We start from the raw sequence: 11,660 nt of genomic DNA on the forward strand, positions 1-11,660 counted from the left end.
GTAAATCTTCACATACCAGCAATAAAAATAAACATTTATTTAATCTGGGAATATTTTAACAGAAAGCAAGCGAAAGACAGTCATTAACTTCAGTTATAATCTCTTATAAAGGATGAAACGGACTGCATGAAACTCTCGTTATAATACAGTAAATGGGTCTGAATTATCTTATCTGCACCGGTGACGCATCAAAACTTCGGATTGGTCATGACGTTCATGCGGTGTCTATTATTTGTGAAACTCAGCGCTGTGAGCACGGAAAAAATCTTTGATGCACCGTGATCGGACTTGAACGTAATGCTGTAACGGACACGTTTTGTTCATCTTCACATTTCAGTTACCTTGTCCATTAATTGTATAAAGCGGGACGAGTCATCTCTTATTTCTCAGCGTGAGAAATCAAGGTGTGGCGTGTGAACAGGCTGAAATGCGTGTCTCGCAGTGAATAAGCAAGACTTGAGAGCCCCGTATTTGCATCATCTATTTTCTCTGCATATAATATTAACAATCACACAAATTTACAGCATACCAAAGAACTTAACTCCCGTTTCAAATGTTTATTAACCAGCACAAAAATGTTCTCGATATATAAACCCAACCACCCAATTCAACCATATACTATTTAAACACTTTATACATTTACATAAAATACAAAACAAAATGTAATAAATTAGACTGTTTGTCAACAGAACCATTTCAAACATGCCTCTTTCCGAGACAAATTAATTCTCCCCTTACGATCTCAGTCCAAAGTCATTTAGGAATATGTAATCTCAATATTCAAACAGGCCAGGTGGCACATAGAGAATCTGCAATCTTGAGAGCCTAGAGACCAGTACTTATGGCTGGTTGGAGGCCAACAGATCATTAGGTGTTTCCAAATGATGTAAAAGTTCTTCACTGAAAGACTGTTCAAAGTGTCAACCGAATTATACTCAAGCAAAAATGACATTTGCAAAGTATGCAATTAATCTTTTCAATATGACGTCTTAAAAATAATAAATAAAGATCATACTTCAAGTGTGCTTGCGTTATTTTCCAGGCTTGAAGTGGCTTACATACCACTGGTATTCACTGAGCCAATAAAAAAAAAAAACATTGCTTAGAAACATTAGACTGGACACAATATTGTCTGCTTTATCAAACAACAAAAACAAGATCTCTCTTAATGTCACGGCCCTTGTGGCTCCTTAACCCGGAATTGAGAAGACAAGCAGAATTAAGTTAGTAAAGCGTGTCAACTGATGACAGTTTCAAAAACAAAACAAACTGTTTAAAATATTTTACAGTTTGGCTACTGTTTGGCTGATAAACCAGATAACCATTGCTTTTGTCCAAATAAAAATCCCTGTACTCCCAACAGTCATGATTCTAAAGGAAGCAGATTTCAAACATCAGATCTTTTACAATGAGAAAACGGCACTCGAACTTCGCTCTGAAATCAAGGAGCAGACCAGTAATACTGGACTTCAGTGAATGAGTTTCTTTCCCACATAGTTTGCCACAGTGTCTCATGTGACAGAAGAAAAAATTGTAAAAGAACTCCTGATTGCCTACAGCAGCGTTTAGATGTCTTCTCAGTAAAAATTCCTTGCTTCTCAGGAGGCACCTATAAAAACAAAAATAAAACATCAAAATTTAAATGATGGCCTTCCTGTTACTACAACAACTGACTTAAATTTACAGACTACTTACCTTCATCATCTGAATCGAAGCCAAATAGGGATGTGCATTTATCCTTGTGTATTTGGAGCTCCTCCTCACTGCTGAAAGACTCAAAACATCGAGAGCAACGCTGCCTGTTAGTGTTTGTGACTCCGCTTGACACAGCACTCAATAACTTTGAGCCGGCCTGTGGTTCCTTCCAGCGCTTTGGCATGCTAAGGTAAGACTCATCCAGATACGCCGATGGAGGAGGTCGAATGAATTGTTTAGTGGCAGGTTTTCCTGACACTGGTGGTTCCTGCTTCTTAGTGGCTGTATTGGAAGGTTTGTCTGGAACTTCTTTGTCACTCTCGCTATGTCCATTAATAAGGCTACTGTTCTTGCTACTGTAATTTACAGCGCCCTTATTTAAGACCAAATGTTTAACATCATCATCCTGATTCGCCGGACCATTGTGCTTTACTGCGTCATGAATTAATATACCTTTTGAAGAATGTGTCGCTGGCTCCGTACCATCCTGAGTTAGTTCTACTTTAATAGGGAGTAAATTTTGTTCCAAATTTGCATCAAGTCTATAATGTGTTCTTTCATGTTTATACAGGTGCAGAATACTATCAACTTGCATAGGGCAACCAGGGAAGCAGCAGATGGCTCTCAATGGATGATGGCCTAACATGTGATCACTGAGCTCAACACGTGTTTGGAACCTTTCCTTGCAACCATGATGGTAGCATGGGTGCTTCAGCTCACCTCTGTGACACATCACATGGTCAAAAAAATGCTGGGCATTACAAACCTTTCTGCTGCAGAAAAGACATTTTTCCTTTCCGAAATTAAAAAAGAATACAAGTGCTTTCTTGTCGCCGTGGTGGTGTGAAAGCACATGGGAGAGGACGAGGATTGACTTTGCACTAAAGGTACAAATCTCCACAGGGCATCTCACCTCTGTAGATGCTCCCGTTCTCTTTCCTTGGAATAATGTGGAGCGTTGTTTAGGCTTAGTCTGAGTCCCATTTTTCTGCCCTATCGTATTGATCTCCTTAGCGGCTGAAGCATTCTCTTTGTGTTCTTGTTTCTCAGAAACAACCTTTGGACTTATCCTTCTCTTCTTTACAGCTACTACATCCTTTTTATGGTCCCCTTGCAGAAGCGTCTTGGCAGAGTTCAGCATCGTTGAATTGTTTCCTCTTATTTCTGTTTCGATTATTTCTTTGCCATCAAGGTTAGTTAACTCTACATTCCCAGATTCAGTCTTGACAACATCAGCCGGTGCATTCTTATCTGCATGTTTAATAAACTCAATTTTCTGCTGACTGCTGTCTTCTGTTGACAATGTTTCAGTCTTTTCATCGGAGGCATCTTCCTCTTTTTTCACCTTTCTTACTTTCCTTTTCCTGATCATTCCATTTAATCTATTACCCGAGTTGCCTGAGGTATTGGAATCCTCTTCCTCTGGAGCCTGCATAGTCTTTGCTCTCTTCCTTGCAAGTCTCATTCTGAACTTCTTGTTCTCATCTATGGATTTTGATTTCTGTGCCAAAACTCTCCTTAATCGTCGTTTCTTCCTACAAACCTTCTCCACTTCTTCTTCTTCTTCCAATGTATTTGTGGGTTCGGAATTCTTAGCTAACCTTGTCCGCAGTCTTACTTGGGACTCTGAACCATGCTTTTCCTTGTGCATATCTCCAATGTTTAAGTTACTGTTTAACCTCATTTTAATGTTTCTAAACTTATTCTGCACTGACCGATTCATACGTTTAAGCAGTTTTTGTTTGGCCGTCTCCGGTAGTTCAGTTTCACTCTTGCAAAAATTTTCTTTGAACCGTCCATTGGATTTTTTCAGTTCCTGAATGTGCAGTTTAAAATGGACTGAGGGGCTTCGCCCATGCGTGTAGCGTTTATGACAGAACATACACTTTCTGTCAGTGCGGTAATGCCACATTGCATGCCGCAGAATGTACTGGTATTTGGTTTCTTTATTACAAAGGCTGCATTTTGTCGAAAGCCGCTCACTGCCAACACTTGTTGAGATGAGGTCAGGGAGACGATTATCGACATCTTTATGCGTATCCTGCAACACCTCAGCAGGTGATTGTAGCCCTGCTGGCAACTCAGACATTGTGGTATCTTTGTGTACGATTTCAGAGGAAGCAGGAACCTCAGTTTTACTCAAAGCAGCCACTGCATCATCGGGGACACTTGTCACTTCAGTGAGAACTGCAGGAGCATCCTCAGTTCTCATGTTCTCAGTTGTTGTGTTCAATGGCATTCTACCAGGTACAGGAATGATATCGGATGCGGTGAAATTTGTCACTTCTGGTGGAAGATCAACATTAACATTTTCTGAAGGACTGAAGGTGTTTTCTGGGCATTTGGTGTTAATAGTTTGGGGACTTAATACATCAAGATTAGCTTTTGGTTCTACAATTAATTCTTCTGTTCGCCCAGAAACAGCTTCAACAGGTATGGAGGTCTCTAAATGTATAGCTGGGATTTGTGTAGCATAAGTCTGTGTGGTACCTTCAGCGGACTGCACAAGTCTTTCTTTCTTGAATTCATTAGCGTCTGGCATATCTTCTTGATCTCTGGGTAATATTCCAACTGTTATTTCTTCGGTCACTCTTGAATATGTATGGAATTTTTGAATGATTGAAAGGCCTTGTTCCGTGAAAACAACTTCTTCCATGACTCTGTAGTCTTTCTTTTTACATGCCGAAGTTTCTACTGATAGCAACTTGAGAAGAGAACTACTAGTGTTAGGTGGCGATCTTGAGACCTCTTGAGGTGCAGTTTTGGTTTTGTCAGTGCTGCTTTCAGTCACTTGAGGGGTCTCTGTGGAAAAAAGTGAGGCCTCAGTCTCAGAAGAGAGTTCAACTTCATTATCAGGGTAAGAAAATTTCAATGGGATTTCATTGACTGGAGGATCAACTAAAATCTCCTTTAAGACATCTGACTGCTTTGGTTTCCTTCCTCGTTTCTTGCCTTGTTGAGGCACACTGTTTTCTGCCTGAGCAGCCAACTCCTCCAAAAGCCACTGTGGTTTTCTACCCCTGCGAGTTGTGCCCTCTGCCTGTCGGGCAAGAAATCTCTGAAGCCTGCTATTAAGCTGCCTTGTATGATTTTTGGCCACGTCGATTTGCCTTAATGACTGACGGACTGGACATGGATCTGGATATTTCACAAGTTTTGACCCTGGTTTCCTGCCACGCTTCCTCCCTGGAGCCTTGGAAGACGTTTCACCTGAGGCAGGAGTAACCAGTGTTTCAACCAACTCCACTTCTTGGTCGTTTCTGTTAGTGGGCTTATCTACATGAGTGAAGGTCCTTGCCGTGTCATCAGTTCGACAGTGACAAAAGCCTTTCATACAAAAGCTTCGCGTCCAATTGTCCTGGTGCATGATATCGCACAAGGCAGCTTTAGCAACCTTGTCGTTTATTAGCCTCAGACAGTGTGTTTCAATGTTCAAAAGGCTCCAGAGCTCAGGATCAAATAACAATCCTTTCTTAAGGATCTGGAGAACTTCATAGCGCACATTGTTCACCAAAGGACTGGTGTCAGCATGGTACTCTTGATCGGGGTGAGTGTATAGGAGGAATACAGTCCTGTACGACTCAACGGTTCGCTCCAGTAAGAACACCAGCAGCGCACAAGCCCTACAGAACTCTAGGTCATTAGGGAGAAGGTGTGCAATGGTCTTGTACAGGATGGACTTGGTCACTGGGTCATTCTTTAGGTCAGACTGCAAGGCTCTTGCACAAAGCTCCACACAAAACCCCAGGCCATCTTTTCCCAGCTGAAATCATAAAATCAGATTTTATCAAAATTAAACCACCAATTTTATAAAGCTAATTTACAACAGGAAGAAAAAATTTGCTTGAATATTTTAAAAAAATTGTGTCTATACATTAAGAGTGTACAATCCCAATCGCAAAAACCAGTTTGGGATTATCACTTACCTTACATCAACTTTCACTAAAGAGAGTAAAAAAAAACAGATAGCAAACTGGAATTTGCGGCTGGAATGCATGACGCAATTTAAAAGGGATAGTTTAGCCAAAAAATGTAATTCGGTCTTACATCAATGTTAGCAATTTTCAATTCTAGGACATAATTCACTACCATAGTAGAAAAATCGAGTTATATATATTTTTTTTTTGTCAGTTGAACACAAAATTAGATATTTTAAAGAATTTGGGAAAGCTAAAGGTTCTAGGGCACCTTTGACTGACATTTAAATGTTTAAGATTTCTGAAAAACTGAAATTATGTCAATGAGATGCTGACCTGGCTACCGACTAACCCAGCATAGATGCAAATTGTCCTTCATTTCAAAGGGAGATTTCAAATATAGATAACTGAATAGCACAGAGTACTGTAATCTGATTACTTTAGGGACAATATATATATATATATATTCATTAAATCCACAGGGGATAAAAAGTGTATTATCTTACCTCTTCCAAAATCACCTTCATGAATGGAAAAACTGCTTTTATGTTGGTGACTGACAGAATCATTTGTTTGCATTCTTCCAGAAAGCCCTGCTTGAAGCGGTTCACTCGCAGGTACAGTTTGCTCCATATGAAGACCAAATCCCTTGATGAGAAAAATAGAGTGAAAATATCTCCATCTACAAAATTCTTTAGATCAGGTTGGTTGTTGCAAACCTTCTCATTGTTTGTAGCAATAAATGTGGCACCTACCAAAGGTAGTACATGTCTCCATTCTGAAGCTGCTGAGAAAGGAAGCCTTTACTCAGTGTCAAAACCATATCATCCTTCTCATCATTCTCCACCATGCAGAGTATCTCGACTGCATCTTTCCCATCAATATTTGCCATCTGTAGACAACAGAAAAAAAAGTGTTGATATTTATACACAGCTTTAGTGTGTATTTAAATACTAAATGTTGTAAAGTAAAGAAAATACATTGGGCTGTGTTTTAACAGATTTTGTGAGAAATTTCAAGTTGCAAAAACAAATCATCTGTGACTGACCTCCTTGTAGAGGCATTCATGGAAAGAAGCTCTCCAAAGGCAGGTGAGGTAGGCTTGCTTGAAGTAGAGATGCCTCCCTACTACAGAGTGCTGGCTGCATCTCTTCGCCAGTGCAATGGCCTCTGGAAGTCTCTCACAGGCTACTAGGTAACGTACACGTAGCTCGAAGAAAATAGACACTTCTGAGCTCAGATATCGGTCCGCTGTGAATAAAAACAGCAGAAAGGCGAATCAGACTAGAGCATAAATATATATTTAACCTTTAACCATGTACACACTGCAAAGAACACCACTTATAATGAACTATCCAAGTAATAAGATAAGGCACTTAGGGTTGGGCGATGCCTACAGTGAAACATCGTGATGGACGATGACATAGGGGGGGGCGGGGCGAGGGGTTTTATCAGTTTGCTAGATGGCCTTCTGCCAAAACATTAAAAATTATATCAGGGCTCCAGGCTGCCACCAAATCGCATTTTGCGACCAGTTTTCAAGTGAGCATACTATTCAAAAATCATGTACGACCTGCACATCTTGATTATTTACCAGATGTTATTCCAAGTGGAAAGACGAGAAGATCTTGAGCCCACCAGTGTAGGCTGAGTGATTAGTTAACTCCGCAAGTCACGTGACACTGATGTTTTCGCGCCCATCGTGGACGCACACAGTTCAGGTCATCATTGACAAGTTTACATGCACACAGTGTGAGCGCGTCACAACGATTCACTTTTTGGGTTTGGAGGATGTCATCAGCTATCGGCCCAACCCTAAAGGGCACTACAATACTCTTTGATCAAAATAAGCTGATTCTGAACAAAAACCTAGTAGACAGACCATCCTTTTGTGGTAGTTCTGAATTCTTGAGAATATCCTGAAGTACAGGGTTTGCCCAGGGACCTCCATCTTTAACAATCTGCCTAACCTGCAGCAGGTAAACATTCTGGTGCCTTACCAGGCTTGCGTAGCATTCCTAGTTCAGTGAAAAAAAAAAAAAGTAATCATGTATTGAAAAAATACACCACAGAATATTAGGTTGTAAGAAACAGTTACCTGAAATGAGTCTAGAATGTCTTTTAAAGGATGCTCCACAAATTCTTCCTTTCCAAAAAACAACAGCAGTTCAAAGACACTCCTGCAATTTAAAAAATGAAGGTGATTATATTTTTTACATTTCATTATTGGGCAATTCCAGTGTCATGGTTATGACATTGTGCGTTATGTATGTGACATATAAACCCACAGAGAATGCACAAGTGCACAAGTATGCACAAGCATTTTTATTTAAAAAAAGCGAATTGCGCTGTAAGTTTAGACTACTTTTACAAAAAAATACATTTGATGTCAGATATCCACCTTCGGGCAAATCAACCTAGACTTTAAAATCCATTACAATCTATTGTAATTCCTATTTTAGAGGTGACTAATATAGATATTATTAAGTTATTATTCTACATTACATGAAATGCTTGTGTTCAAGCTTCTTATGTTTCATTTACATTTGGTGTGACGTTTGACAGTAATACTTTGAGGTCAAAGTGTAGAACATTTAACTAAAATGTTTCCACTTCAACCCTTTTTTTACGAAAATCCTGTTCTCCATATAAATGCCAGCTAACCAGATGTCTTCAAACCTAAACACACGTAAAAGGAAGAAAGTGCGCTGGACAGCAAATAAAACGAAATATCTCAGGTAGTGACACAAAAGCATGTCTCTGAAAACGCTTGCAGTGACTTTAGGACAAAAGCTACTTCTGTAGTGCATACTTACAGGGCCAGGCTACTCAGCGTGTATCGCACATGCTCACATTCTGGGGGGAAAGATTCCACACTCTGTACAAAAGAACACAGGGCACTCCGCAACACCTGGAGCTGTGGAAGAGGCACCTGCCATCGTCCTGTCTGCTCCACAACAAGCTAAAAAAATGAAGAAAGGTGAATTATAGACAAAGAATATAGTTATATACTATTACTTCTGTCTGGCTTAAAAGACACAAGTCTGCCAAAAGATTCAACAACACCCTGATCATAGTTGATGACTGTCACTTAATGAGGAATCGAAACTGACTTCTGAAATTGGACAACATAACAACTTTCGCGGAACGATCCAAAAGTTATTTTTTCACGTCTGAATAGATTCATCGATTCAGTAAACGTTTAGTGAACTGAAATGAACCCCATTATATTGTCCGTTTAGACATTTGCTAGATATAAAAAATTATTTGAGAACACTGGTTGATAAGAAATCAAACACTGCTAACACTGACAGCAGTCCACTGCATCGAGTTTTTTAACACAACATTTAAAACAGTGCCATCTCTGCAATAACTTATCTGACAGAATTGAACTGTTTTCTTATTTAATCAGCAGCATTTCTAAGGTTATATATGCAATCCTTCGCAGATTCCTTGTTTTAGAATGTTTCTAGGGAACGCTAACCGTTAGCCGATTAGCAGGCTAATGGAGCCAATTCAAGGAAAGTAACAACGGCCAATTAAAATCTTGAGAATACAGTTTCGCTCTTTTGAAATTTCACCTCACTGCGTTTGGAAAAGACTCGTAGTCACTGTGATTAGAGGGAACGTGATGTTTATCTGACTGTGGTTGTATACTGGGGGAGGGGAATCTGCTGCTAACACTGACTAGCATACCTCAGTTTGCTTGCTGTTACATCTCACAATCGCTTTAGTCCGACCAGTCGCCTTACCTCGCAAAATCGTTCACAATAGGTCTTGCTCTGGAGTCCGCGTTCATCCGTTGCACTACTCTTTAACAAACTGTCCAATTCTTTCTTAAACGTGTCTAACTCCAAATCACACTCTTCTTCCGCCATACTGCTTGTCTAACACAGCGCGTACAACCGAGACCGAAATGTTACGATAAAACTAAGGACAGCCTTCCGAAATGTTATTGGCGGGTTATGCTGTCAATCAAACGCTGAGAATAGATCATCTCTCTTGTGATTGGATACTGATCCTTTCGATCAAACACTTGTCCCGATGTTCTCTCACCTTAAGCTTTTGATTGGTCTTACAGGGAGGTAGTTTTCTGCAATGAACACCCCCAAAACAAATAACTTGACCAATTAACTTTCATTGTCTCATTTATAAATAACAGGTTTTATTTGTCTAGAGTTTTGCTCCCACATGTGAAATACACATTAGTATTTGATACTTTAATTATTTTGTTAAAAATTATCGTTTTATTGCACTTTTTAATATTTAGTTTAATTAAGTCATAAGGTCATAGAATAACCGGGAAACCCTTTAGATAATAAGACTACGTAATTTATTCGTAATCATAACCCATCGTTACTACAAATCTCTTGGGCAAATTAGATGTCAATCAGCCAATCAATGATGGAGACTCATTACCAGTATGAAGAAGAAGTTCCTTCGAGTTAGCCAATTGCAACGTGAAGCACACGTTATGTCTTGTTGACAATAACATAAAAGCACAGTAAGGTTAAGTTTAATAGTTATTTTTAAACTCCAATGATTTAATTGTTGTAGATACAATTTACAACGAGTTTGTTTACAGTGTTGGTAGTCAGGTAAGTGTTTTAGAAATGTCAAGAGATCTCTTTATTTACGAGATTTGTACTTTTATTCAGGTCTATGCTTTTAACTTAGAACCGTAGTAGTGTAAAACTGATGAATGTTTAAAGTATTAAATAACTATATTGTCAGCACTTTTCTTTAAAGAGCCAATTTTCCCTATGGTTTACTGGATTTGCTTTTCTTTGTAGTCATGTCTACAGGGCTGCAGTTGCTTGGGACCACACTGGGCACTCTTGGCTGGTTGGGTATCATAATAGCCTGTGCACTCCCGCTATGGCGCGTAACCGCTTTTATTGGAAACAACATCGTGACTGCGCAGATTATGTGGGAGGGACTCTGGATGAACTGCGTGGTGCAGAGCACTGGCCAAATGCAGTGTAAAGTGTATGACTCCATGCTGGCACTTTCCCAAGACCTACAGGCCTCTCGAGCTATCCTTATCATTGCTGCCCTAGTTGGTTTAGTAGCCATATTTGCCAGTTTTGCAGGTGGCAAATGTACTAACTGCTTGGAAGACAGTCTTGCGAAGTCTCGGGTGGCCACAGCAGGAGGGGTTTTCTTCATTGCTGCGGGTGTCTTGGGTTTGGTGCCGTCTAGTTGGAGCGCCCATAGGATCATTGGAGATTTTTACAATCCACTTGTAGCTCAGGCTCAGAAGAGGGAGTTGGGAGCAGCCATCTTCATTTGCTGGGGGGCAGCGGTTCTCCTGTTGATTGGTGGCGGACTTCTCTGCAGCTCCTGTGCCAGTGGAAGAGACTCCGGTCGGGGTCGATATAATCCAGCATCTAAAAATGGAAGGGAACGATTGGAATATGTGTGAGCAAGATGCGTAGGACTTAAAGTGTGCTTGGTTTAAGTTTTTCGTTTTTTTTTTAATGTTTGAGTACTGTAAATTATTTTTGTCCTGTTGTTTATTCAGGTGTGCAAATAAAATACTGTTTTTATCCATCGGGGGTAGTCTTTCATCTGAAAAAAATTATATTAAACCACTTGGTTTGTGGAAGGTGGAAAATGAGTATTGGGCTCTCTGTCATGACTATGGCTGTCATGGTAGTGTTATGAATGGCATAAATATTAGATTTCTATGCTTGTTTGCTAGGTTAGGTTCATGCTTGGGCTTTTTAAAGTTCATGATTCACTGACCTTGATATCCATCCACAAACCTCTCCATTGTGAGTTCATTTAGGTACCCATGAATGATTTCAAATGTTTGTTTTTCTAGTTGACTCTTTGCAGATGGTCGGTTTATGGCAGTTTTCTGAAGGTGAGATGTTTATTAAATATCTAAATTTTGTCCTGTTCTTTGCACAAAGATCTCCGAATACTTCAGCTTAAAGGGATATTTCACCTAAGAATGAAAATTCTTTCATTTACATGTTTCAAACCTGTATATAATATTTTTGTTCTATCAAACACAAGATATTTATTTACAAAACTGGAACA

At 39.7% G+C, this 11,660-nt stretch overlaps 2 protein-coding genes across 4 annotated transcripts; one reads left to right on the plus strand and one right to left on the minus strand.

The window, feature by feature from the left end:
• Nucleotides 1–542: 542 nt before the first annotated feature.
• On the minus strand, nt 543–9,505 carry znf654 (zinc finger protein 654). Its single transcript, XM_056771147.1, has 9 exons — nt 9,365–9,505; nt 8,429–8,574; nt 7,711–7,792; nt 7,495–7,630; nt 6,661–6,863; nt 6,368–6,504; nt 6,119–6,260; nt 1,696–5,458; nt 543–1,609 (listed from the first exon to the last, which is right to left on the minus strand). The coding sequence occupies exons 1-9, from the start codon at nt 9,488–9,490 to the stop codon at nt 1,599–1,601; spliced, it is 4,746 nt and encodes a 1,581-aa protein (XP_056627125.1). The 5' UTR covers nt 9,491–9,505; the 3' UTR covers nt 543–1,598.
• cldng (claudin g) lies at nt 8,497–11,037 on the plus strand. Of its 3 annotated transcripts, none has more exons than XM_056771160.1 (2): nt 8,497–8,592; nt 10,406–11,037. In XM_056771160.1, the coding sequence occupies exons 1-2, from the start codon at nt 8,583–8,585 to the stop codon at nt 11,035–11,037; spliced, it is 642 nt and encodes a 213-aa protein (XP_056627138.1). In that variant the 5' UTR covers nt 8,497–8,582. The 3 variants fall into 3 exon arrangements, with proteins under 3 accessions (XP_056627138.1, XP_056627147.1, XP_056627157.1); XM_056771169.1 differs by lacking the exon at nt 8,497–8,592 and adding an exon at nt 9,879–10,210; XM_056771179.1 differs by lacking the exon at nt 8,497–8,592 and adding an exon at nt 9,879–10,116.
• Nucleotides 11,038–11,660: the final 623 nt, after the last annotated feature.

The sequence above is a fragment of the Triplophysa dalaica genome, chromosome 2 (assembly GCF_015846415.1).
Source record: "Triplophysa dalaica isolate WHDGS20190420 chromosome 2, ASM1584641v1, whole genome shotgun sequence".
NCBI classification, from domain to species: domain Eukaryota; kingdom Metazoa; phylum Chordata; class Actinopteri; order Cypriniformes; family Nemacheilidae; genus Triplophysa; species Triplophysa dalaica.